At 35.8% G+C, this 27,747-nt stretch overlaps 3 protein-coding genes across 5 annotated transcripts; 1 reads left to right on the top strand and 2 right to left on the bottom strand.

The window, feature by feature from the left end:
* Positions 1–117: 117 nt before the first annotated feature.
* LOC132612615 (O-fucosyltransferase 39-like) lies at positions 118–6,316 on the top strand. The gene is made up of 10 exons (XM_060326711.1): positions 118–508; positions 2,319–2,381; positions 2,473–2,554; positions 2,924–2,994; positions 3,593–3,681; positions 3,767–3,970; positions 4,111–4,381; positions 4,617–4,844; positions 4,937–5,134; positions 5,753–6,316. The coding sequence occupies exons 1-10, from the start codon at positions 413–415 to the stop codon at positions 5,960–5,962; spliced, it is 1,512 nt and encodes a 503-aa protein (XP_060182694.1). The 5' UTR covers positions 118–412; the 3' UTR covers positions 5,963–6,316.
* Positions 6,317–7,270: 954 nt separating this feature from the next.
* On the bottom strand, positions 7,271–16,372 carry LOC132613745 (mechanosensitive ion channel protein 2, chloroplastic). Of its 2 annotated transcripts, XM_060327950.1 has the most exons (14): positions 16,229–16,372; positions 15,690–15,907; positions 15,538–15,597; positions 14,130–14,284; positions 13,549–13,672; positions 13,362–13,459; positions 13,155–13,268; positions 11,732–11,792; positions 11,073–11,222; positions 10,613–10,723; positions 10,325–10,492; positions 10,122–10,235; positions 8,698–8,754; positions 7,271–8,509 (listed from the first exon to the last, which is right to left on the bottom strand). In XM_060327950.1, the coding sequence occupies exons 2-14, from the start codon at positions 15,774–15,776 to the stop codon at positions 7,610–7,612; spliced, it is 2,199 nt and encodes a 732-aa protein (XP_060183933.1). In that variant the 5' UTR covers positions 15,777–15,907; positions 16,229–16,372; the 3' UTR covers positions 7,271–7,609. The 2 variants fall into 2 exon arrangements, with proteins under 2 accessions (XP_060183933.1, XP_060183934.1); XM_060327951.1 differs by lacking the exon at positions 16,229–16,372 and having other exon boundaries at positions 15,690–15,917.
* Positions 16,373–18,838: 2,466 nt separating this feature from the next.
* LOC132615678 (uncharacterized protein At4g38062) lies at positions 18,839–25,266 on the bottom strand. 2 transcript variants are annotated; one of them, XM_060330293.1, is made up of 3 exons: positions 25,034–25,266; positions 20,446–22,701; positions 18,839–20,334 (listed from the first exon to the last, which is right to left on the bottom strand). In XM_060330293.1, the coding sequence occupies exons 2-3, from the start codon at positions 22,666–22,668 to the stop codon at positions 19,087–19,089; spliced, it is 3,471 nt and encodes a 1,156-aa protein (XP_060186276.1). In that variant the 5' UTR covers positions 22,669–22,701; positions 25,034–25,266; the 3' UTR covers positions 18,839–19,086. The 2 variants fall into 2 exon arrangements, with proteins under 2 accessions (XP_060186276.1, XP_060186275.1); XM_060330292.1 differs by having other exon boundaries at positions 18,839–22,701; positions 25,034–25,262.
* Positions 25,267–27,747: the final 2,481 nt, after the last annotated feature.

Genomic DNA, 27,747 nt, shown 5'->3' with positions numbered 1-27,747 from the left:
AAACTACCCCATAGGAGTAAAATAAATCACCTCAATAGCAGCTGTAAGGTTGCTGTGAGCTTTTTTCTTGGTCTTATTATAGTTTTGCTTTGCATTTTTTGGTATATGTGTTGATGATATATGGGAATAGGTGCCACCATGTGATATGCTTTTACTGAGGCTCATAATGATATTGGCCCCTCTTTACTCCTATTCCAGTTATTAGTAATACTAATTCTTGATTTCTTTCCTTATTCTCTCTCTCTTACAAAGGAAAAAAATTTGCTTTTTTTCCATCTTGTATTCCTTTCTTCTAAGTTCTTTTGAGAGTTTTTAGGCCTACCCTTTTCTTTATTTGCTTTATATATTTTCATCAAAGGGTTGAGCCAAATACCACAAATCAACTTAGCAATATCAAACAAGAAGTATAAGTATGAGTGGAAATCATATGATTTTTGTGTTACTTTTGCCTATTTTGTTTCCTACACTTTTCACTACTCTCAGCCATGCCTCAAACACCATTCTCTCGGTATGTTTTTGTATTTTTTTGCTTATCTTTTGTAATTTTTTAGCCTTGTTGTTGTTTCTTTAATGTACCCTTTTTTGTGTTTTTTCTTGTGTGTTGTGCTCTTTGTTGGTCTATTGGGAAAGAGGGTGATGGAAAAACCAGTAAAACTGTAATCTTGAAGTGAAAGTGGTTGTTTTAGAAAAAAAAAGTTTTGAGATATTTTGATGAAAAAAATGGTTATCTAAAGATAAATCAATTTAACAAGGGTAGGGGTAAGGTTGTAAAAAGATTAGATCTTTAGGGTTGGTCCAGAAAGGAAAGTATAGATTTTTAGCCTTGTTGTTGTTTCTTCAATGTACCCTTTTTTGTTTTCTTTTGTATTGTGCTCTTTGTTGGTCTATTGGGAAAGAGGATGATGAAGAAAGCAGTAAAAATGTAATCTTGAAGTGAAAGTGGTTGTTTTAGAAAAAAGTTTTGAGAATTTTTGATGAAAAAAATGGTCATCTATAAATTAATTAACGAGGGTCGGGGTAAGGCTGTAAAAAGATTAGATCTTAGGGTTGGTCCAGAAAGGAAATTGTAGATTTTTAGCCTTGTTGTTTCTTCAATGTACCCTTTTTTGTGTTTTTCTTTTGTGTTGTGTTCTTTGTTGGTTTGTTGGAATTTGAGTGGAAAAGGTAGATGGAGAAAGAGGGTGATGAAAAAAGCAGTAAAAATGCAATCTTGAAGTGAAAGTGGATGTGTTAGAACAAGGTTTTGAGAAATTCTGATGAAAAAGATGGTTATCTAAAGATAAATCAATTTAACAAGGGTAGGGGTAAGGTTGTACAAAAATTTAGATCTTAGGTTTGGCAAAAAGGAAAGTGTAGATGAGGAATGGACTTTTTTTTACCTGTTAATCTTGAACTTTTTGGTGGATATCAGCAGTTGGGGAAATTTTCTAGACGTAAAATTGGGGTTTTGTTTTTGTTTACTAGCATTGTGGAATAGTTGATTTTATGTTAGGTGGATTTGCTGCTTTTGTAGTATCAATGAATCAGAAAGTGAAACAGAAACAGGAAAAAAACAATTGTTTTGGTATAATTTGTAAATCTAGCAGTGATTGAAGAATGTTTAGGAGGGGTTTGGTGAGTCATTGACTTGGATCTGTTGACTTTGGACTAGTTAAGTGTCATTTATTTAATGGTTTCTTTCAGTATAAACCTATCTTCATGCCACTTGCATGATTCTCAGCAATGGGAAGTTTGGATCTGTTGACTCCACAGTCTGTATAGAAGAATTCTTGTGTCAATGATAAGATTTGATTTTTGGGATAAATATTTATATGTTCGGTAGATCAACAGTAGAAGCTGCTCCTAAAATAAAAATAATAATAATAATTAAAAATCAGTTTGGTGGAAGATGATTATACTTCTCTTTCAAGGAGAGGAAAGCATAATTTTCTAAATACATCGCGTAGCGCCCAAATAATCATTCTTTTGTACCCGAGTCCCGACTACATGGACTCTGAAAGGACTAAAGTAGTTGGTCTAACCAACATAATTTTCTAAATACATTGCGGAGAGATGCATGTCATAGCCCAAACAATCATTCTTTTGTACCCGAGTCCCGACGACATGGACTCTGAAAGGACTAAAGTAGTTGGTCTAAACAACATATTTAGATTCTTTTGTTCCAATTCCCAAATTTCTTCTGATCTCTTTGCCAAACTTTAGGAATCTGGTAAATTTGTGTCCATAAAAAATAAATTGTATGCTTTTGGTGCGTCTCTAAGTAATTGTGTGATATGAACTCTTTAGAGAAATTTTTATAAGCTTGTTTGCACGTGCAGGATTTGAATGCTCCAAAATTCAGGCACTCACGTCTTGCGAAGAGTGCTTTACGCCGCCAAACTGTGCGTAAGACCTTATTAATCACATTCACTTGTTGCTCTTAAATCAACTTTTGTTCTCCTGTCAATGAGTTTGTGTCTTCTTTGTCTTTAGTCCAATGAAGAACTGTCAGAGCTTTGGACACCTTTGGCACACCAAGGATGGAAACCTTGTACTGAATCTGATGCTGCATCAAGTAAGTGTCTATGATTATGTCTTCTGATCCATCTAAAATTTAGAGATAATTACGTTTTTGGACCACTCTAAAAAATTAATATCCGGAAAATGTATATGTAATGTATATTAAGTAAAAATATACATGTAATATACATATCATATGCTTAATATACATATCATATGCTTAATATACATGTCATATACACAAATATACACATATGCACCCGTAATTAATTTTGGCCGACGGGCCAAAAATGAAAAAACCCGAAAATTTACTTCTAGATTCGAGGCTTGATGTTATTATGTTAAACAATAACTTGATTGAGCATCAACATGATCTCGCCGTCTAATTTTCTAATGGCTAATTACTGTTCCTTGCACTGTGCAGGAGTACCTGAAAAATCTGAGGGATACATTCAAGTGTTCCTTGATGGAGGACTAAATCAACAGAGAATGGGGGTGAGTATCATAGTTCCTTTGTTTGACAGTTGAGAAAATGACAAAAATGATGCTTCATGTTTGGGAGTAGGTTCGAAATAGTCCTTAAAGTATGCTCTGAAAGTTTTGGTCCTTTTGATTTTGCCAAAAGTTAACACTTTCGGTCTCCGTTAAATATATGATGACGGGAACTCTGGAAAAAATTAATCATAAACATGAGGGAAGTCTCATCAAATACTATACACTGCCAAAAAAACACACACTGTATTAGACATCAAAAAACAGCAGAATTTACACCTAAAAAACTACACTAGATTCTAGAACAAGACAAAATAGCATAAACTGCAAAAACTGTCCCCCCAAATGTGAGTTCCCACTAAATCCTATTTTTTTTTCACAGTTCCCCTCAAATCTAACTGATAGAGACCAAAAGTGTTAAACTTTTGGCGAACTTAAAGGACCAAAATCGTTGGGGACTGTTTTGTACCGACTCCCCAACACGAGGGGCCATTTTTGTCATTTGCTAGTTCATAGGAGCAGCATTAATGATCAACTCCTTTGATTATAAAAAAACAAGCAGTTATCCCTTCATTACTGACATCTATGTTTCTCGGAAAAGATCTGTGATGCAGTCGTCGTTGCCAAGATTCTGAATGCCACACTTGTGATCCCTCAGTTGGAAGTGAATCCTGTTTGGCAAGATTCGAGGTATCTTTTTAGTATATTGCTAATATTGTTTTACTTTCAACCTCGTAACTACATATACAAGTAATTATCGTCCTCTTTCCTACAGCTCATTCGAGGATATCTTTGATGTGGATCACTTCATCAATGTATTGAAAGACGACGTAGCTATAGTTAAAGAGTTGCCTGATGAATTCTCTTGGAGCACACGAGAATATTATGGCACAGCTATTCGACCTACAAGAATCAAGACCGCTCCGGTTCATGCTTCAGCACATTGGTATTTGGAGAACGTGTCACCTGTCCTGCAGAGGTTAGTCACATGATTGATGTCTCTTATCTTCATATTTCTCTTTATTAGTGATTATCTTCTGAAGAGATAGTAATTCTGTTATCCGTCTTTTGCTGGAATTTTGACATTGCTTAGTATATTAATATTCTATAAATGGTCAGTTATGGAATTGCTGCCATAGCACCATTTTCTCATCGATTGACGTTCGACAACATGCCCAAGTACCTCCAGCACCTACGATGTAAAGTCAACTTTCAAGCATTGGACTTTGTTCCTCACATCAGACATCTCGGGGATGCCCTTATCAATCGCCTGAGGTATCCTCTTAGCGAAGGCAACATGGTTAGCAACAACTACCTTAGAGAGGTTACTGATCTTAAGCCCAACCAAGGAGCTGGCAAGTTTGCTGTTCTTCACCTTCGCTTTGACAAGGTAAAAAACACTTTTATCTGTACTGCTTTCTGAATTTAGTAGAATATTCTGCCGTCTACTTCCAGCATTTCATGCATCATTGAAGTAGTTCTCCTGCAGTATTTTCCGATCAAATATTAGTACTTCCAATTTCCTGAAAAGATTGGTTTTCCTTTGATGCTGTGATTGGTAGTCAATTTTACTCCACCTAAAGTGTACCATATTTTAAGAACCCTTGGACTTCTTTCCTCTCCAGGACATGGCTGCTCATTCAGCCTGTGATTTTGGTGGCGGTAAGGCTGAAAATCTGGCTCTAGCTAAATACAGGCAAGTAATTTGGGGAGGAAGGGTCATCAACTCTCAATTTACTGATGAAGAATTAAGAAGTCAAGGACGGTGCCCATTAACCCCAGAAGAAGTTGGATTGCTGCTGGCAGCTTTGGGATTCGACAACAGCACTCGCCTATATCTTGCCTCCCATAAGGTCTTCACTGATGTTCTGCATTTATAGAATACTTGAAGTAAAGCCAATATCCGTGTGTCCTGAAGTCTTTTCTTTGTTCATCTTTTTTCTAGGTTTATGGCGGGGAACGTCGGATTTCAGCCTTGAGAAGTTTGTTCCCGTTGATGGAAGACAAAAAGAGCCTTGCGTCTTCTGAGGAAAGAGCTCTTATCAAAGGAAAGGCTTCCCTATTGGCCGCAGTTGATTATTATGTTGGCATGCACAGTGATATTTTCGTTTCCGCCTCCCCTGGAAATATGCACAATGCAATGGTAATCACTCAAATCTTTTCATCTTATAGTTTCACTTTAGCTTGCTATGCTGCCCTTTAGAATCTACTTAATAAAATGTAAGCTATTTCTTTTCATCGAGTTAATACACGGAAAGAGAAACTATTTTACACTGCCAGTGTAGTTTAACTTGTGATAGCAGGTTAATTACAATTTTAACTGATTACTCCCTTAATGTCTAACGTTTTATTTTAAGTGATACTCTTCCTGTTTAGGCTGTTCAATTAATCAATTACACCTTTCTATAGTTGGAAACAATTTAATGATGAACTTCTCATTTTAATCTTTATGACAAGGTTTTATAGCCACATAAATGTCATGATCAAGACCACATGTCTCAAGGGACTTTCTTTCTTTGTCCAGTCGACCACCTTAACATAAAATTAAATTGAGCGAGTACAGATTAATATTTTGTAATTATTGTAGAGATTTACCTGTAATTGTTTCATAAGTGACCTGATTGTATGAATATGTTTTACATTGTCGGTGCGTGAGACTTGAACTACGTAGTGTTTGGTATCCTACATGAAAGGTGCAAGTCTAATATGCATTATTAGGCCATATGGTCCACAGCTAATGAATACAACCTTGGCTTGACAGGTGGGACATAGAACATACAACAATATGAAGACAATAAGGCCAAACATGGCACTATTAGGCCAGCTTTTCTTGAACAAGACACTAACTTGGCCTGAGTTTCAAGAATCAGTAGTTGATGGGCACCAGAACAGACAAGGCCAAATCAGATTCCGCAAACCCAAGCAATCACTCTATACATATCCTGCTCCTGATTGCATGTGCCAAGCTTGATTTGTGGGGTTACCATATAGATCTTTATTATTTGTTTGGACCTCAAATTATTATTGTTTATTATGCCTATATAATAGTTATAAATAAAATGCCACCCCCTTTTGTTGACTTATAGGGGATATATATTTATGTGTTACCACGTGAGGTTTACTTATAGGGGTGGAATGTGTTGTACAATGTATGTATTACTCCTATGAAGAGTGCATATACAGATAGTAGTATTCTAGTCTGACAGATATTTACTATGTATGTCAGTTCTGTAGTTTATTTAAAAGGGTGTTTCATTTGGTTTTGATGTAGTAGAGGTTGATAATTATCCAATGGCAGCCAGTGGATCTGATTTTCCTTGATTGATTTCATATGTCCTACTTAAATTTAAACTCAATTTAGTTTCCTTACTCAATGCCTTAAAAAAAGTTTAGGAAATTTAATATCACAAATGTAAGGACAGATTTCCTCCCCTTATAATAGAAGTTGAAGATGCGGGCTTAGAGCTTTCGTCCTGCGTTTGCATATTCCACTGGAAAGGGGGAATCGTTTATCTAATAAACTTTCTCCAGCAAGTCTTCCCTAGCAAGAAGCATTTTTCACTCTTTTCATATACAAGGGGATTTCATAACCATGGTCCATGGGTTTCAATGAAGAGATCTTGCAGCACTACTAGCCAATTAACTTTCTACAATGGGCTATTCATTTTTTATATTCAAACTCGAAACTGTTAATTAAGGCTTAATGCATATGCGGCCCTCTAAACTTGTCTCTTTTTTCTATTTTGACACCTCAACTAAGTGTTGTTTCTATTGAACTCCTAAACTCGTCCCAAGTATGTCTATCAAACTCCCTAAATCTGATTATTATTAGAAGCAGAAATTAAATTAGGGAAATGAAGGTGGAGTACTATTTTAGATATGTGGTAAGCTATTCTTTAAGTCATGGATGTGTCGATTTCTACTCTTTCACTACGAGCTTAATTAAGAGTTACTCTTTTTTTTCCCTCTCAATTACTGCTAATCTTAGCTAAAAGATGACATAATTAAATTAGAATATATATTAGCATGTTCTTACATTGAAGATGGAATACTATATAAGTCGGATTGTGTTTGATAGATACACTGAGGACGAGTTCAAGGGTTCAATAGAAACAACACTTAGTTGAGGTGCCAAAATGAGAAAAAGAAACAAGTTTAAGGGGCTACATATGCATTAAGCCGCTAATTAAAGATGAAATACAAAGATCTTTTTTGGTGATGGAGGACTAATAAGAATACCATCTGTTACCATCTTTTGAAGTATCTTTGGTCAGAGATAGATCGCACAAATGCATGAGTGTGTATATATGCTTGTTAACCAGCATAGGCGGAAAAATGACAATATTTCTGTTGAAGTTGCACGACCAGGCCAATAGCCAAAAAATTTGCCACTGGAGGGGTCAAACTGGACACGTAGCGATAATAAATACATCCACAAACCACTTAGAAACAAACATGATTTAAGCCCTATAAGTTATCCATTTTTATACTGGGAGTGATAGGCTAAATACTTTACCATTAGGGACATCAAGACAACTTATCTCAATGGACCATATAACATCAAATCTAGTGTTGACAAAGAATGAGTTTCACACGGGTTAGTGAAAACATAGGAGGATCAACTGCCGGTAGAGGGCCTTTTACCCAACTGATCGGTACCTGCAGAATTAGAACGGTTTGAACGCTGCCCATCTTTTTTATCTTTATCTGCAACGGTAGAAGCACTACTACTACGGCTAGTAGCCATTTCCTTTGACTCTGCTGGATTTGGTGGTGGTGATGGTTCTTCTTCAATTGGAAGGGTTCTTTTTGAACCCTCGAGAGCAACACCAAGAACAATGTTCTCTTCCAATGCGGGCTTCGATGACACAGATGGTTGTGTGACTTGTGGTTTTTCATCCTCTCTTTTAGACTGTGGAGTAGATGGGACGCTGCCTGTTTTCTTAACTTCTTTGTTGCTAGAAATGTTCTCTGAAAGATCTTTGGAATCAGAAATACCAACTTCTGCAGACTTTGACTCAGTTTTTGAGACAGGTTTTGAAGTGTTTTTCACTGTTGCCTTACTCGGTTTTCGATCCGACGGTGTTTTAATGTCATCTTTGGGTTCAGCATGTGCTACTTTGTCAACTTTGGGATCAAGTTTCAAGTCAGAAATTGGCACATCCTTACCATGAGAGCTAGCTGGAAGTATTTCTTTGACTTTAAGATCAGATGCGGGTCCGCTCTTCGTTTCAACCTTACTGTCAGGTGCCGGCTTCATGGTAGCCTTTTCCTTGGTGTCTTCTTCACCATTCACACGGATTGGTCGACCTTTTGTGCGATCTTCCCCATTGACTTTATAAGATGGCTCAATCAGTAGCAATGGACGAGTTGAAGTTGCTCCACGATTGAAGGCAGAATCATATGGCATGTTGTCTAAGTCAGCATCACTATATACTTTCTGAACCGTACGGATGGGAGTGGCAAGCCGAGCTCGGTGATGTCGAATGACTCTGAGAAGATCTAATAAAATAGCTTCCTAATATCATCAAGAAAAAAGAAAAAGTTAAAACCAAATGATCCATTCTCCAAATAATACTAGAGTTACAGAAAGCAGTGGCTCCAAATTGAGGATAGATAATTTTACTGTTTTACTAACTATTACTACTAAATACTCTGGATATAGAAACTCTTGCATAGAGGATTGGTAACAGGATCTTCCCTCACCTTGACACACAAGTATTCTTCGAAGTGTGATGTCTTGACAAAGCAGGATATTAAGATCTGCGCAATAAATGGAGGAGATATTTAAGAGTAAAATAAACCACCAATGGGATATCATTTCAAATATGTCAAGCAACATTTCATGAGAGAGACAGAGACAGAGTACATCTTGAGGAGCATAGATGGCTCTGTCCTTGAGTGTTCATGAGTATCTCACTTACCTAACCGACACAAAACCACACGCACACATGCAAACAACAATTGGTGCCTCTGACATGCATCGTACACTAAATGAATGGGTTAGCCATAACCCCAAGTCATAGCTGATAGAAAGCAGTCAAGCAGGGTGACTAGTTTCAACTGGACCATGATCTTGACTCCTTAAGGTGTCACCATGTCAATGCTTCAAAAGCTTGTTTGCTTTTTAGCAGATGGAAAGTGCATCAATCAACTTGATAAACTGCCACTAGATAATTTTTTTATTTTTTGATAATGATGGTGTGCGGGCCAGCTTGTGCGCACCTCGACCAATTCCATGTGATACCTGCCACCTCGCATACCAAGTAACTCTATCCACCAAGGCTAGGACAGATGGGAAGAAACCACCTAGAGTTTTTGTCTCTGCTAGGATTTGAACCTGAGACCTTACGGTTCTCAACCCACTTTATTGACCACTAGCCAAAACCTTGGGTGCCTAGATAACTAACTATATAATATTCACACACTGCTTGCCAGTGATAATTTACACTACCTTGAATCAAAGGAGAACGGTACTTCTTAATTTACTTGATTTAAATACCAGTCCTCAAAGTCGCGAGGTACAGTGCACTAATAGAACGGTCTCAACAACAACAACATACCTAGTATAGTTCCACGAGTGCGGTCTAGGGAGGGTAAGATGCACGCAGACCTTACCTCTACCTTTGTGGGGTAGAGAGGCTGTTTCCGATAGAACGGTCTCAACTGATACCCATAAAGCACATGTCCTCAGTAAATTGGTATAAATTAGTGTGCCTTGAGTTTACCTAATTTGTTTTCTTTCTATACATTTTTTTTTTTGAGACTGGTAACATTTTCTTTCTATATATCCTCTTTGGGAACTGCAGTTCAATCGTTTAGTTTGGAAGACAGCTGTACTTCTTTGTCAAAACAGTCTAGCAACTTCAATCAAAATACAACTCTAGCGCCTTATGTCTGGAAAGAACCAAAGCAGCAGCGTGATTTATGAAATAAACTTTGGTTGCTCTAGATCCAGTAAATTTGTAAGCAGACCAGAGGTATTCTTACACTCGAGAGAAAAGAATTTTAACACCCAAGATAATTTTCAAAACGAACTGGTAACAAAATCATGAAAAACAGCATTTGCACTGGTAATGACAATACATTCAGAAGTCACAAGATATTAAAACTCAAATATCGACACTAACCAACAGGGCTTGATTTTCAGGGTTGACATTCTCCAGGAATACTCTTCTATGCAACCTCTGTTGTTCAACTTGGGGATTCTTTGCCAAAACTTTGCGCATGTCAGCTACAATACTCTACGAAAACAAAAAAGGTCATGATAACATTGAGATCAAACATAAATAGTATAACTTATTTTGCTGTAAAAGAATGAAGTAATGCTCACGTTTATCTTACTGACGTCCAAATGACTGATGGCTAGGTGAGTTTTAATACGCCAATGAGTTTTCTGAGTCAGATTTCTGACAACATTCATCGTAAACTTGTGGTTTGGAATGTGAACAGCCTCTCGATCCTCTCCTCTTATGATTGTGGGGGACCACCAACCCACATGCTGCAGAAAAGAGATACAAAATTGGACAAGTTAACAGAGAAGTGCTAGAGGAAAAAGCTTGTTCATTCTTCTGATCTCAAACATTAAATACTGGATTTTCCCTCAAGAGCAAGTTCATACCTCAACCGTGCCAGAAACTTCATAGCCTTCAATCTTGGTTTGAATCCATTCATTAAGGACAAATGGACGTGTGGCATGGATCATGATACTTGAAAGAAAATTGGTGAATATCTGATAACAACATCACAAGAATAATCGCATCACCAACTTGATCAAACTCGAACAAGAGATATAAACTGTAAAGGGTTGTTTTCATTTATGTCCGTTGCCCGAAATTGATTAGGGGCGCTAGCCAAAATATACAAAACCTAGACACTGATTGCGTATATTTTGTGTATATAATATGTATACTTGTACTTACTAGACAAAACCTATACATTTGCTGCCTATTATTCTACTGAGTGGTCCCAATATGTAATTATCCCAACTGTAAACTGCCCTTTTTATGACTATTTGAAGATGAACATGAATAATGGTGTTCTAAACCAACAAATGCAGCAAGATAAACTATGAAACAGACCTCACGACCAGCAAGTGTCAGCAAGACTGTCCCAAGTCCTCCCGCAGTTAGCCATTTCTGTGTAGAGAAACCTAGCAACTCCATGAACAATGACGCAGCTGCAACCCACACTGCAGTATAAACAGCTCTACCAGCAAACTGGAAGCCCATCTGCCGAGAAGCAAGACAACCATATATGTACAATTAGGGGTGGCAAAATCAGAACATGAAAACATGACCTGCGCATTTATTAGCTCAGCCCATTTATCCCATAAAAATTTGGGCTGATACATAGCCCAAATTGACCCATGAGAAATCTTGTCAATATATTTCAAAAAGATTTTTTTTTAATTTGATATATAGTCACATAATAAAGATTTTTTTTTTAATTAGGTACTAAAGGTTATAAAAAAAAAAAACAAGGAAATTAAAACTTAGTAAAACATGGGAGGGTTAAGTTATGACCCATTTTAGCCCAAGTAACCTTTGCGCAGGTCAATAACCCGCTCATTTATTATCTCAGCCCAATTTGACCCGCCCAAATTCATCTGAACCCGCCCATTTGACACCCCTATGTACAATCTACATCAAGTGAGACTAACAATAATTACTTTCACCAAAAGAAAAAAAAAAGATTAAATGACTAACAAACAAATCCAATAGGTGCGAAGAATTCTTACATTTCTAGTATCATTTGCACCACTTGTCTCCATGTAAAACTTCTGTGCTTGTTGAATAACACTGCATTCAATCATTCAAAACTTACTCTCAAGAAGATACAACAAACAGCTATTAGTGAAGCAAAAAGTACATTGGTATAAACAAAGTTCGACTGCATAAGACCAGAGAAGACTGAGTGCTAACATGTTGCCAATCTCATATTAGAAAAGGATATTTAAGCAGGTAATCCACTGATTCCTAGTGCCATAGTGTAGTCAATACAATTACTTGTAGTAAATAGAAATATTTATTGGAGCAAAGTTTGGATAGTAAGTCACTCATTAAGCAGCATTACAGCTTTACCAAATCGGTATTATCAAATTCATGATTATTGTTAAATAGGTAACATCCAGCTTTTTAACAAAACAGTACAAGAAAGCTTAAGAGATGCTCCCCCTACCACCACCAAAGCAAAGTAACAGGCCTTTTTGCTCTCTAATCTATTCCAGTTGACCTGACCTGGCTCTCCATCTCTAAGATATTAAACAAATACACGATACTGCTACTTATATTATGCTAGTCTTAAGTCACAGTTCAGCAAAGTATCCCTCTTTTAAACAACTAATTATTACTTTAAGCACATGTCTTATCATTTCCTATATACATAACTAATTATTCAATTAATCTCACTGCAAGTTAATGCAGTCATCTAACTAGAAGAGGGTAGAAAAGTGGAAGCACAAGACATATGCCAACATATGGACAACTGTCGAACCAATTGCAATATGACAGTCCAAGTAGACATGTTAACACAAAAATCACTTGAAACCTTTGTGCATTTAACCACTGACTTTATTAAAAGCATGATTTCTTTATAAAGCCTCACAAAACGTATTCTGCTTTACGAAAATTATTTTTTATTGTTTTCATATTTATTGGAAACAGCCTCTTGTAGAAATGCAGGGTAACGTTGCATACAATAGACCCTTGAGGTCCGGCCCTTCTCCGGATGCCGCGCATAGCGGGAGCTTAGTGCACCGGGCTGCCCTTTTTTTTCATATTTCATCATCAAATTTTGTATAAGATTAGTTGGTTGAAGAAGTTTTATTCAAAATAAGTCATATTAAAGATAAGATACACTTGAACCATAAACCCCGTGCTCAAAATATTTTGATTTCGAGCATAGGTTTGACTGCCCTAATTATGGAGGAATATTTCCGAGATGTTAATGAACAAGACGTACTTCTAGTTATTAACAATATCTTCCGTTTTTCCTGAGATAAGGCAGAGAAATAATTTGGTCAAAAGAAAATGCAATTTTGGAGTTTAATCAAAAATATGCTTGTTTAATTCATGTCATCCACCCGTAATTCTTCAAGATTAATATTAGATAAATGATTGGCTACAAAGGGATTTTTTAAGATCTTCAGAAACCACACTTACCTGGACAAACAATATGCAAAGGCTAGCACAGTAGACAATGATTTTACAAAATTCAAAAGTCGTTGTTTAACAATTTGACTAGCTTCTGTTGGTAGCACCATGGGGTCCAATGCTCTGCAAGAAATATATTTCATGCATCAGGTTGCCATCAAGAAGTATATCAGTCATAAAAGGGAAAGATCTCTGCTTGCAATTGAATGAACTAACCTGCAGACAAGCATTGCCGCAGTCCACAACAGCAAAGGTTGAAGATAGAAGGTCATTACATGATATGTACCACTCTTTCCCCAGCTGTTATCACTCTTCTGCAGTGTAGTCGGACATAATTGTCAAACTGAAGATGCCGAAGAGGGATATGTAGAAAGAAATACAACCAAAACAAACATACTCATACATGGAGGAGTACGTTTCTACTTTGACGCAGTAGCGGCGCAAGACCCCAAACTGCAAAACCAAGGATTCCAATTGCCGGAAGCAACTTAAGCACAAGTGGGCTGCCTTGTAAGCTATTGTATGACCTGCATGAATCAACAATAAGCTTCCTAATTAAAATTTGCGAGGAAACACTATAAGCTATGTTAAAGAGGTAAAAGGGGGCTGCTGCTACTAAAGCACGTGCATATGTGTTGGAATTGTGCCATAAAGCCACTAGTGCTTTCTCCTCAAAATCAGCAGGCGGACCTCATCCTATTTACAATGGTTAAAGCCATTACAAGACACCTAAACTCAACTTCAATATATTAGATCTAAGAAAAGTAAAGGGTTCCACCACACAATGTTTTAGCTGCTTTAACTTAATATCATCGTTAATGTCTCTATTAAGATACTATAACTATTCTCCTCCAGATTCAAATGTTCTTCAAAACTATCATACTCATCTAATCTTTGTTCATCTTTATACAAATCTATCCATATGCAGCTAGATAAAGCACATGATGCATGCATAGTCTTGGCTGATTGAACCCAAACGATTACCTTTTCAGTATAATAGCAGCATTCTTTAAAGAAATGTCAAAAGCTTGGTCAGGTTTTAGGTAAGAATTACACTTGAACAAATTGCTTCTATATGGGAGCACATGTTTCTTCACTTGCAATCCTCTTAAGTGATGAATACTCCAGGAGTCCTGCCGCTGAAGATGTAACGAAACAGAAAACTTAGTGAGTTTAGAATAAATTTCGGCACCCCTGATCTTCTTTATTCAAGCGTAATACATTACCACGACGGAATGCCAAAGAAGATATCAACAAAGAGAAAGCACAAGCACAGTATTTGCATAGATTACACTATCCTAAGATAACTAATTCTTTTACATGTTTACAAGATTGCCACCTCATTTTTCTCTTGGAGCTTTCTTTTTTCTTTTTCTTTTTTTAACCAGGAAGTGAAGCAAAGCGACAGAAAGTTTCTCAAGACCTTTCTTCGGTGCGTTCGGTATGGAGGAAAACATTTTCTGCGAAATGTTTTCCAATTTTCCCATGTTCGTTTGGTCAAAATTTTTGGAAAACATTCTCTAGGAGAACAAGTTCCTTAAAATGAGGAAAAGGACTTCTCTAGTAGAAGTAGGGAAACAAGTGCATTCCACATTTATTGTGTCCTCCCCACCTTCCAACTCATCTCATCTTCACCCCCACCCCTGTAGCCCCCATCCCCATCCCTGTAGCCCCCATCCCCTGTACACTATCCTAAGATATAATACCCATCGAACTAATTCTTTTACATGTTTACAAGATTGCCACCTCATTTTTCTCTTGGAGCTTTCTTTTTTTCTTTTTCACCAGGAAGTGAAGCAACAGAAAGTTTCTCAAGACCTTTCTTTGGGTGTGTTCGGTATGGAGGAAAACATTTTCTGCGAAATGTTTTCCAATTCTCCCATGTTCGTTTGGTCAAATTTTTTGGAAAACATTCTCTAGAAAAAACAAGTTCCTTAAAAATGAGGAAAAAGACTTCTCTAGTAGAAGTAGGGGAAACAAGTTCCCCAAGTGGCATTCCACATTGATTGTGTCCTCCACACCTTCCAACGCACATCTTCACCCCCACCATTGTAGCCCCCATCCCCACCACCCCACACCCCTAACCCCCACCCTCACGCCCCATAGTATTTGTCTAGATCATATAAAAATGCTTTTAGGATTATATCTTTTGCTTACGTGCCAAACACAAGAAAATAAGTAAGAAACCCACTTATTTTCCGTGAAAATATTTTCCTTCATACTGAACAAGCCCTTCATCTCCATTTTTTCCCTTCCCTTTTAGACATTATGAGGAGTGAGGACTCTATTTCTCCTATGAATTGTTCAATCATTTCCAGGGGCACCAATATCTTTAAAATGAGATAAAACAAGACAGTATTCCCAACGCATATGTCGAATCAAAAGTCCTTACCGATGAAAATGATGACAGACTCGTGCAGCAAGAATGCCACCTACTCCTTCCAAATGTGTTCTATAAGAAAACAAGTACAATTAATCCAAATGATATTGAAACAAGAACTAGTAATGTAAATAACATATATAACCAAAAGTCGCGAAATTTACCTGTCTAGGCGAATATTTCTTAAGGCGCTCATGGTTCTTGCAAGTCCCCAAATAATGGGACAACTGCAAAGAACCAACAGCAGCCATTATTGGACAAAGCTAATCAAACAATTAACAATCAATGGCAGCATATGATAATTAGGCTACTCCACATTGATCAAAATAAGTATATATCAAAATTGATGATTGCCCCACAACTTCTTCTGTCTTGAAAATATCTGCAAAACCCATGATTGAAAATATCATCAGAATTGAAATTAAGTCACTAATATAACATTAGTCATAATTCTATGCCCTAAAATGTGCCTTGGAAGTTGAATTTGAATGAAAAATCATTTCTTTTTAAATGGGTATTTTCTTTTTTTTCGCAGAATTCACATTTCTACTAATGGGTTTTTATTTCCAATTATAAAAACTTAAAAAGTCATAGCAAGATTGAATTTTTGAAGCCAAAATTTAGCAAAAAACACAACTTTCAAAAGGGAAAATAAATAAATAAATAAATAAAAGAAAAGTAAGATGAAGATGATGATACTAACCTTGAAAGATTCAGACTCTTCAATGCCAAAATAAAGAGGAAAATAAACCTAAAAACAGAATTTTTACGGGCAAAACGACGTCGTATTATAATGAGCTACAAAAACAAGGGAAAAAAATTTGATGGAGGTGGGTCCCACCAAAATAAAGGCATAGATTGAACTAGGGCCACGTGGCGTATAGTGGAATATAATATTCCAATGGTTGGGTACCAATTGGGGAATTTTTTGAGGTTGAGGTGTTAGTTTTGCCCTTGTCAAAAACACCAAGATCAATTAGGTTCACGTGATTATAATGTGAGGATTATAATTATATAAGTAGGGATAAGATATGCTTTTTTATTGAGCCGAAGATCTTTCGGAAACAGCCGTCCTACCTTGGTAGGAGTAAGGTTTGCGTACACTCTATCCTCCCAGACCTCACATTGTGGGATTTCACTGGATTGTTGTTGTTGTTATTCTTTCGAGACCCCATTTATAAAATTATATTGGGTATATTATTGTTGTTGATTATAATATTAATGTATTAACTAATAGGCTTAATGCATATGCGGCTTCTAGACTTGCCTTTTTTTTCATTTAGTACCTCAACTAAGTGTTGTTCTTATTGAATTTCTGAACTCGTCTTCAAGTGTGCCTACACAATCCGACTTACATAGTATTCCATCTTTAATATAGTAACATGCTAATATATATTTTAATTTAATTATGCCATCTTTTAGCTAAAATGAGAGGAAAAAAAGCAGCTCTTAATTAAGCTGGTTGTGGAAGAACAAAAATCGATACATCCATGACCTAAAGAATAGCTTACCACATGTCTAAAATATTACTTCACTTTCATTTCTCCAATTTAATTTCTTTTTCTAATAAAAAACAAATGATAGACACACTTGAGGACGAGTTCATGAATTCAATACGAAAATACTTAATTGAGATGCCAAAATGAAAAAAAAAAAAAAAAGAAGGCAAATTTAGGGGCAGCATGCATTAAGCCTAAATAATAGGTTGTCAATGCGACTATCATAAAGTGAAGAATTTTTTTTTATCGTTTTTTAGTGGAGAAGAAGGAAAAAGATTGTAATATAAGGTACCTTTCACTTGTTAATCACTCCTAATAGTTCTCTCCTATAAATGAAATGAAGTTCAGTTAGCACAACGTCATGCATTCGATCTATAATTTTCGTAATGTTGATGAAACAAACAATTTTTAAATTGACTCAGAGTTCGTAGGCAGGTCGGATAAATACAATTACTAACATGTCACAATACCAATCGTAACAGTATTGAGTTTGAATCAATAATTTTAGGTTAGTACATAGTAGAGTCTCCTTTCCCTTATTAACTTGTAGGAGTAACATAAAAATGGATAATATCAAGGTCAAAATTTTCTTATGGTTAACTTGTATGAAAACTAATAAAAATAAGATATATGACGCCACACAATTAAAATTTAATTGTTGAACTCTTGTTATTGCTCACATATCATATTTAGAAAAGCATAAAATGAGAATATTTTTATAACTTTTTGATGTGAAAACTAGCACAATGGATAGGAGCCCGTTTGGATTAGCCGGAAAAAAGTGCTTTTAAGCATAAGTGCTTAAAGTACTTTTTAAGTGCTAAAAATTATTTTATAAATAAGCAGTTACGTGTTTGGATAAAAGTGCTTAAAGGATTTTTAGAAGTAAGGGTAATATTGGAATTAACAGAAAATATAAGGGATAAAAGGATAAAGTTGTTGGTCAAACCAAAATGGCTTTTAAGCCAAAAAAAAAAATTGGGATTGAGCAACTTCTTAGTTTTGACTTATTTTAAGCACTTTTAACTTAATTTAAATTATTTTCTATTTTACCGAACACTCAACTAAGTTACAAATGGCCTATAAGCCGGTTTGACCAACTTATAAGCCAATCCAAACGGGCTAAGGAACTTTTGCTGTGCTTTTTACATAGTTTAACAAGTAGAAGCAAACAATAGCACTTACAAGTAGCTATAATGGCTTGAATTAGGAAGTGCATTGTAAGGTTACATCACATGATCAAATTTATTTAATATCCCAGAGTAAAAGGCTGCAATAGTTTAAAAGTAGTTAATGATCTAATGATTTGTGTTATAAAGTTCACTTAAGCAGGCTCTTTGTCAATGATGATTTCTTGGTGTATTAAGACTTTAAAGATTAAGTTAATTCTTCCTCCTCGCAAGATTGTTTAATTGTCCATCAATAACCTTTAATTCAGCTTCCTCGAGCGAATAAAGCCGCTAATGGTATCAAAATCCGCCCTTAATATTATAACACGAATACAAAATTCAGTCATTTAGATAGTACTAAATGTTGGTTGTCATTTAGTTAGCTAAACAAACTACTATATCTCAAAATAGTTGAAGAAAGATTTCTCATTTAAGTTGAATTCTTGGAGGCTTTAAGGTAAGAACTCTGTGTTGTTGAGACATGGAAAATTTCCATAAGCTCGCACTTTTTTCAATTATCACAAGAACTAATCCAAGTTGGGTGATATTATGATAGTCACCTACTCTGTGTTGCTGACATGTAACTACTAGCTATTGCAAGGAAAATTTCCATAAGCTAGCACTTTTTTCAATTGTCACAAGAACTAATCCAAGTTGGGTGATATTATCATAGTCACCAATTGCAGTTGTATAAAAACATGGAGCTGGCAGTCTTGAAAAAGAACCAAAAAATCTAAGTGAATATATGCTACAAAGTTTCTGATATGGAAGTTCTAGTACATGTGAATTTCCTAGCCAGTTACAGATTGCTGACAAGATAACAACAATTAGATCAAGTTTGTCAAGAAGCTATACACAAATAAATAACTTCTCTTCCTATTTGAATTTCCCTGTTAATTGTTGAGAGATCTCAACGGCGATCTTTCATCACGTATAGCTTCTAATCTCTTGTTTGGAGTGGAAGGTTGTCTGCTATTGTTCTCTTTAACAGGGTCAAAGAATTCATTATCCCATTTCATGTCTGTTTCCGACATACTGCTGTCACAGTTTTGAACCATCCTTTCCAAACTATCAGTTAGCTGTATATCTTCCTTAGACAACAAGTTAATTCTTTCTGCTAATCCCATGAAAGTATCAAGCAACTTGTCCTTCTCTGATGACAATTTCTCAACACTTTCAAGAAGCTTCGTCTTTTCTCCATTAAGTTTCTTGATCACAATATCCGAGCTTCTTACTTGTTCTTCAAGTTTAAACAGCAACGCGTCTATCTCTGATCTTTTCGCTTCCAGCTCAACTTCAAGCTCTGTCCTTTTTCCAACAGAATTGGACAAGTGATTCTCCAAGTGCTCCATTTTCTTTTGTAACTTGCAAAAATCATTTTCCAATTCAACAATCAACAAGTCCCTTATCTGTATTTCAATCTCATTCAGGATCTCAGCTGTTCTCATCTTCTCCCAGGTTTTATGGAACATATCAACCTCTGCTTGCATATCTGAGAGCCTGCCTGAGAATGAGCCAGTCGAACTTTCAAATTCGTTTTCCAGTGAGTTGACAAGCTGCTGGAGATCATATATCCTGTGGTCTTTCTCTTCAACAAGCTGGTGGAGACTCTCTTTCTCGTTCTTATGCTTTGCTTCTGCTTCCACTTGTGCTAAAATGGCACCTTCAAGCTCTTTTCTCACCCACTCTTGCTCCAAATAATCCACCTGCTTCTGAAGATCCTGTATCCTGTGGTCTTTCTCTTCAACAAGCTGGTGGAGACTCTCTTTCTCGTTCTTATGCTTTGTTTCTGCTTCCACTTGTGCTAAAATGGCACCTTCAAGCTCTTTTCTCACCCACTCTTGCTCCAAATACTCCACCTCCTTCTGAAGATCCTGAGAGATCATCTTGTGCTCAAAATTTTCACTGAGCAACGCTGTCTGTTCCCTTCTCTGGAGTTCCTCGTTCAAGCCTAAGAGCTGCTGCTGGAGTTCGTTCACTCTTTTATCTTTTTCGTCCAGCTTGAGTTCAAGGCTTTCTCTTTCTAGTTTGAGGTCGAACTCAACGTCTGCTTGGGCGAGGAGGGAGGCTTCTACTTGTATCCTCATTTGATGGTTTTCTTCCAGGTTGGCTTTCAACTTTTCAGCTACAGATTTCCAAACCTGCAGTTCAAATTCCAGTTCATTTCCTTCACTGAAACTTTCAGCAAGTTCTTCGTTTGCTCTATCCAAGGCATCGCGGACTTGTTCCAAGTCACTCTTTGTATGCAATACCTGCTCCTTCAAATGAATTTGAGAAGTCGATGCTTCTTTCAGCATTTCCTTCAGCGTATCAACCTCTCTTTGTAAAGGAAGCTGTTGTTGTTCTTCAGAGTTCAAGGACTCGACCTTTTCTGACAACAGTGCCACCTTTTCACGCTCCTCTTCGAGATCTTTCTGAACTCTACCAAGAGCTTCATTCTTCGTATTCAACTGTATGATCAGAGTAGAGATATTCTCAACTCCTTCTCTCTTTTCCAGTTCCATAGAAGCATAATCATCAGCAATTCTTTGATGGAGCTCAAAAAACTGAGATTTCAACACTAACAGCATCATGGAAGTCTCCTCATTCTGTAGTGTTAACTGCAATGTTAACAATTCACATGTCTCCAACTCCTCTCGAAGTTCAGTTATTAAACTGTCTTTGCTCTGTACAGAAGACTTGCAGCAATCAAGCTCTTCTGTTAGTTGCTCCAATTTAGAAGCCCATTCAGCTTCTTTGGCTTTGAGATTACCAAAACAATCCTTGTGCACCTGCTCCAAGCCTCTGAGTTTGTTTCGGAGTTTTGACAAGGAAGAAGAAGCTCCAGCTTCTTGAATTTTGGCTTCCTGGAATTCTTTAAGGGACGTCATCAATTCATGATTCTCTTGCTCTACCCTCCTGAATTGATACTCCATTTCCTTGTGAAGTGTGTCCCTTGTGCCCAAAATGTCTCTTAGATTCGCAATTTCTTTGTCTCTCTGACTTGTCAGGCTCTCAATTATAGACTTGGATTCCTCATACTCCGCGAAGACACTGTCAAAGGATGTTTTAGACTCAGCAAGTTGAACTTCCAGTAGCTTTCTCCTGCTTTCTTCATGAGCTAAAGCCTGATTGCACATCCACAAACGGCTTTCAAGATCTTTTGATATTCTAAGCTGAGAATCTAAATTCAACTGCAGTGTGGAAATCTCATCTAGCAATGCGGATCTCTCCTTTACCCATTCTTTCTCCTCCTCCCGATGTTGTTGCCTAAGTTTGCCATGAGCCTCCTCCAGATGACTGAACTGTTCCTTCTTCCATTTAAGTTGATCTGCGAGCTTCTTGTTTTTCTCCTCCATCTCAAGTAGCATATCATCATTGTGTCTCAGCTCTTTGGATGTGTTCACTCTCTTCTCAGCTTCAGACGACTTCTTCTTTGAAAATGATACAGATTCCCTTAGCCCCTCAATTTCTTGTTTCAGAGAACGAATATGTTGCTCTTGATCCAAATTAGTTGCATTTGCACCATCTAAAGACAATGCCAGCCCTCTATTATCTTCTTCATATTTTCGGAGCTGTTGCCTGAGCTTGCCATGAGCCTCCTCCAGATGACTGAATTGTTCCTTCTTCCATTTAAGTTGATCTGCAAGCTTCCTGTTTTCCTCCTCCATCTCAAGTAACATATCATCATTGTGTCTCGGCTCTTTGGATGCTTTGGCTCTCTTCTCAGCTTCTGACGACTTATTCTGTGAAGCCGATACAAATTCCCTTAGCCCTTCAATCTCTTTTTTGAGAGAACGAATTTGTTGCTCTTGATCCACATTAGCTGAATTAGCACCATCTAATGCCAACGCCAGCCCTTTTTTCTCTCCTTCACACTTTTGAAGTTGTTGCCTGAGCTTGCCATGAGCGTCCTCCAGGTGAATGAACTGTTCCTTCCTCCATTTTAGTTGATCCGTAAGCTTCCTGTTTTCCTCCTCCATCTCCAATAATAGCATATCATCGTTGTTTCTCCGCTCTTTGGAAGAAACTTCTGAGGACTTTTTCTTCTGTGAAGCCGAAGCAAATTCCCTTAGCCCTTCAATTTCTTTTTTGAGAGAACGAATCTGTTGCTCTTGATCCGTATTAGTTGAATTAGCACCATCTAAAGCCAATGCCAACCCTCTATTCTCTTCTTCACATTTTCGGACCATCTCAGCATAGTCTGCACGAAGTTTATCATTTGTAGAACTTAGATGCTTGACAGCTATCTCCTTTTCTTTAAGCTTTGACTCAATTGCTTCGTGCAATTGTTTAGTGACAGCAAGCTCATCTTCTTTTCCAGACAACTCATGAGTGAGCTTCTCTACTTTCAAATTCGCCTCCTGATTCTTGGTTAGCAGCTCATTGTTGGCTCTTTTCAAGTTCTCGCAAAACTCAGCTTTACTTTGGTAGTTTGCCCTGAGCTTTTCAATCTCAAGTTTGGCCTCATCTAGTGCTTCATGTACTGTGTCCATTTCCTCACTCCACAACTAGATCAACTAAAACACCTATTTGCACAAAAGAGATAATTTCAGCATCAAACAAGATCTATTATCATAAATTTACTAATGCATAAACTGGACATGCTATAATATCAATATCCAAAAAGAAGAATTGAAATAAACCAATATTTAACTATGTAAGGTATCATAGAACAAATCACACTTTTACCACTAAACTATACCCGCTACAATCCGATTATTGTATACAAAAGCAACTTTTGTCGAGCAGGGGAATTGTGGTAATTAAGATAGGATCAGATAGGGTTGTCAAAACCACTAAAATCATAACATAAAAAATGCATTGTGGAATACTCGAAAGCTTCTTTAGGCAAGATTGGAAACAGAGGCGGAGTCGGGATTAAAACTTTATGAGTTCTGAACTTTCTACTGAACTCATAGCTCGTTTTAGTTATTGGGTTCGCGACTAAATATTTATATTCCTAATGAAATTATAGGGTCCAAAAACTCAAATATAGTATTGTAGCTCTGCCCTGATTGAAAACTCAAAACTATTTTTAACCTTCACAATGGTCCAGTTTCCAGTCTAGTGCTGTGCTCTTTTAATAAGAATAACATCCTAAAATAAACTGCCTAACTAGGTGGTCCTTACTCACAATCTTTCTCCACACAAGTACAAGATCTAAGCTTTCTTTGTGGAAGAACATTTCTTCTTACTCACTGGAACTGCCAGATTTCGACAAAGTGACACCATTTAATCTTCTATGATGAAATAAAAAAGATAAAGAAAATATTCATAGGCTAAGCATTGAAAAGAATTACATAAATTATGTACATCTTCACGCTATTTTCCCTAAATACACCAGAAGAATAGTTAAAGCTAACCAAAGTTGCCACAGCATTCCAGAACTTAAGAAAAGAAACAAAAAAATAGCTAGATGACTTATTTTTCTTGTTGCCACTCTAATATAGCAGCATATTAGCCTATCACTAGCCTATCACTAGTTAACTTCATCCTCTCTTTTAACCTTGTATTTCAAACTTCTTAATAAAGCAATGGAAATTACAAGTTCCTAGCCACTTCACAACTTGAGTTGAGCAGGTTACAGAATTACAGTGAAAAACTGGAAAAGAAAAATTAAACCTTTTACCTCATTTGGAACACTATACATATATTTATACAAGATTACTATCATAACTCAGAAAGCTTACCAAAAAAAATAAAATAAAAAATTGCTAACTTCAAATTGCTAAAAGTAATCACATTTACAAGTTCCTAGCCAACTTGAGTTGAGCAGGTCATAAATTCACAGTCAATCACATTTACAAGTTCCTAGCCAACTTGAGTTGAGCAGGTCATAAATTCACAGTCAAATACTAGGTGCCGTTTGGTTCAAGGGATTAGGTGCGCCATCGTATAAATTTTGAGATTAAATGTTTCTCGTGTTTGGTTGGAGGTATTAGCTAAAGCCACTATTATTTAATACCAAAATCTTGGTATACCTCATCTCATATAGAATGTGGGATTGAATAACCAAACAACCCCTAAAAACAGCGAAAAATTAAACCTTTTACCTCATTTTCCAACACTAGACATATATTTATACAAGATCACAAAAAATTAAAAGAATTGCTAACTTCAGAGAATCAGAGTGTCATCACAACACATATATTCACAGAATCAAAAGAAAGAAACATAAAAACAGTAACAATTACTAGTGATTTTTCTGTATACCCACAAAAGAAAATTCAACAAGAACACTTGTACACTTCTGAAAAAAATAAAAAAAATTAAACCTTTACCTCATTTCCAACATTACACATATACTTATACAAGATTACTAAAATTAAAAGAATGGCAGCACATATATTCACAGAATCAAATGAAAGAAACATAAAAACAGTAACAATTAGTGATTTTTCTGTATACCCACAAAAGAAAAATTCAAAAAAAACACTTCTACACTACTGAAAAAAGCTAAAGAAAATTAAACCTTTTACCTCTTTTCCAACATTACACATATACTTATACAAGATTACTAAAATTAAAAGAATGTCAGCACATATATTCACAGAATCAAATGAAAGAAACATAAAACAGTAACAATTAGTGATAACACTTCTACACTTCTGAAAAAAGCTAAAGAAAATTAAAACTTTTACCTCATTTCCAACATTACACATATACTTATACAAGATTACTAAAATTAAAAGAATTGCAGCACATATATTCACAGAATCAAGAGAAAGAAACATAGAAACAGTAACAATTCGTGATTTTTCAAGATACCCACAAAAGAAAACTCAACAAGATTCAAGTTTTCTTTCTGTTTACTAATCAAGAAACAATATTGAAGTAATGGGTGTTCTTGAAAATTACCTTTGAGTGAATTTCTGGGTTGTAGTCCATTCAAAAGAAAGTAAAATTTTCAGTTGGAAGTGAAGAAATTGAAAGTTATGGGCTTTAATTGAAGAGTAAAAGAAAAAAGATGAAAAGTTTTTTTTTTTTTTTTTTTTTTTGTGTAGCAGAAGGTGATGAGTGTCAGATAGTAGCCGTTGAGTGTTTATAGATTTGAATTTACCGTTTGTCGTTTAACGCCGTTGGTCTCGGATCTCTTGTTAAATAACTAGCCGTTGACATCCTTAAAGCCCAATGGTTCATGTTTGTATGATCACAAGATTTGGGCTTTTCCCAATTGAGTAAAAGCCCAAAAAACTTGAGCCGAGTCAAGGCAGAACTAAGGTCTGCGTACACCCTATACTCTTCAGACTCCATTTGTGGGATTACATTGGTATGGTGGTGTCGTTGTAAAAGCTCAAAAGGAAATCTTGAGAAATTTGGAAAAAAATCGCTAGTTGTTTCTTTTTGGATAACTGTTTAATAAATGCTTGTTTTTATTTTTTTAGAAATTTATGACCTCTATTAGACGATGAGTTAAAGATTTCTTTTGAGCAAACTGAAAATCTTACGAGAAAATGTTATAACGTTATCTAGAAAGGTAATTTAAAAAAAAATTGGATTTGCACAACTTTAAAAAATAGCGATGAAATATAAATGGTGGCTTAAAAAGGGACACTTGCGTAAATTAGTCGTGAAATTCTTAAAACATGTTTTCTCCAACATTTCTTCAGAAACTCCTTTTTGTGAAATGTTTGTTGGTTTTCCCTCGACTGTTTAGTAAATTAACTTTTTTTTTTCTTTTGCAAGTTATTGCAAACCTTAGACGAAAATTTAATGTTTCATTTGTAAGAATTGAGCAATATATGTACAAACATTAGTCTTTAGTCCAATGTTATCTAGGAGGATAATTTCCTAAAGGATTATATTTACACAAACTTTTAAAAATAAAAATAAAATTTAAACAGTGGCCTAAAAAAGGGACGCGTGCATAGATCAGCCCTCCTTTCATAGAGGGTCAAACTTATAAAAAGAACAAATTTTACTGATTTTTATGTCCGGAAAAGCAAAGAATATCAAATCAGTAAATTAGGTACGCACAATTTCAAGGAGAAACAATTGAAAAGTCCGAAATTATGAACTACCTTTTAGCATAGAGACTAAAATCACTCATTTGTATTAATAGATGGTCAAATTGCTAAGTTAAACAGCAGAAGGATTAAACTCGGGAGAAAGCAATAATAAGAGGACCAAAAATACTATTTTCCTTTTGTAAATCATCTTTAAATATTTTTCTTATTGAGTGGACCGCCAAGTTGTTGTTCAATATCTTAGTGAAATCATTGGTTACGTACTCTGAAGAACTTATTTAGACAAAAAAACTCCATATGCTAGATATAACTATAATTCAAAGTTATAGATAATATCAGTAAAATATTCTTTTTAAGCGATGTGATTGTGTCATTTCCATATGAATGATGTAATAACTTAAACTCCTTACTCCTTAATAAATTATCATTTTTCTGAAATTTTGATTTTAGCTCCACGTACTCTAGGTTCTATCACTTTTAGATAGTGTATATAAAGTCACCATATGTCATCAGATCTTGCAATCTCTAGTCAATTAATAACACGACCAATTTATGGTCAAATACATATTAAACCACACCAATCAATAAATAATTTATTTTTCATGAATCAACTCTATCCATCCAACTTTAGTTGGCCAAGTTAATACTGCACTAATTAGTAGTTTGTATTCACATAATGCAATATTTTGGACGATGTACTTTCTCTAAGAATTGGTTAAAATGAAAGTATGTATTACCACTTGCACTTAATTTTGAAGTGTGCCGTGATCCATTTCGCTTAATTAAAAGTTTAAGTCCTAAGAGAAATCAAACTTTCATTTTCTTAATTAACTATATCTTGAATATGAGGAGTATCTTGTTCAACGAGAATTAATTAACACCTCTTTGTCAGAAAATTATACTATATGAATGGGTCAATTTTTATTTTTTTTTATGTATATATATTGTATTACCTTAGTTTTTTAGTGTGTTTACTTCGTTATATTTAACTTCCCTTAGTGAAAATCATGGTTCCATCATTATGTTGGATACCTCTCTCACATGTGGGTGATAGTTTTTCATAGGCGAAGTACGTAAAGAGTTCTTTTTAATAATGAGTGATGACAGTGGAATTTAAGTCTAGAATCACTATCTATTCCGATGCCATATTAAAGTGTATAACTATCTAATCACCTAAAATTTTAATGAAATAATCAAACATTCAAATACCTGAAGGCAAAGATCTCTTAATAAAACATAGAAAAAAGAAACAACTTGCCTAACTAAGAAATATTTTACAGGCTTGCTTTCTATGCTTGTTTTCTTCTTTCCTTTATGGGCATTTGCATGTGACAATGTGGAGTTCGGCTACCTAATGACAAGTACAACTATAGTATGCTACATTTGCAAAGAGAAAATTAATTATACAAGGGTGGTCGTTAGTAATTAAAAAAAGAATAAAGTAATTTTAATTAGTTATTCTTAAAATGCTAGTCTAAGAGGATTACTATAGCATTAACATGGTATTAGGCCAAAGTAATATCACTGTAAATATGTAATATATCAAATTGCAATAGAAGGAATTGCTTTACTAGCCCGGTCAAGTTTATGATAGTGAGATCAGAC

This window comes from Lycium barbarum, chromosome 10, assembly GCF_019175385.1.
Source record: "Lycium barbarum isolate Lr01 chromosome 10, ASM1917538v2, whole genome shotgun sequence".
Lineage (NCBI taxonomy): Eukaryota > Viridiplantae > Streptophyta > Magnoliopsida > Solanales > Solanaceae > Lycium > Lycium barbarum.
Note: the sequence above shows the minus strand (reverse complement) of the source record. Positions and strands in the feature narration are given on the sequence as shown.

Excerpts from the sequence above, each read along its gene's own strand:
- LOC132612615 (XM_060326711.1), top strand. The coding sequence starts at position 413 with ATGAGTGGAAATCATATGATTTTTGTGTTACTTTTGCCTATTTTGTTT. Across the intron at positions 4,382-4,616 it reads TTCACCTTCGCTTTGACAAG|GACATGGCTGCTCATTCAGC; the intron begins GTAAAAAACACT and ends TTTCCTCTCCAG. Across the intron at positions 5,135-5,752 it reads GAAATATGCACAATGCAATG|GTGGGACATAGAACATACAA; the intron begins GTAATCACTCAA and ends TTGGCTTGACAG.
- LOC132615678 (XM_060330292.1), bottom strand. The coding sequence starts at position 22,668 with ATGGACACAGTACATGAAGCACTAGATGAGGCCAAACTTGAGATTGAA.
- LOC132613745 (XM_060327950.1), bottom strand. The coding sequence starts at position 15,776 with ATGGCTGCTGTTGGTTCTTTGCAGTTGTCCCATTATTTGGGGACTTGC. Across the intron at positions 14,285-15,537 it reads GTCTGTCATCATTTTCATCG|CGGCAGGACTCCTGGAGTAT; the intron begins GTAAGGACTTTT and ends TTACATCTTCAG. Across the intron at positions 10,236-10,324 it reads TGGACGTCAGTAAGATAAAC|AGTATTGTAGCTGACATGCG; the intron begins GTGAGCATTACT and ends TTGTTTTCGTAG.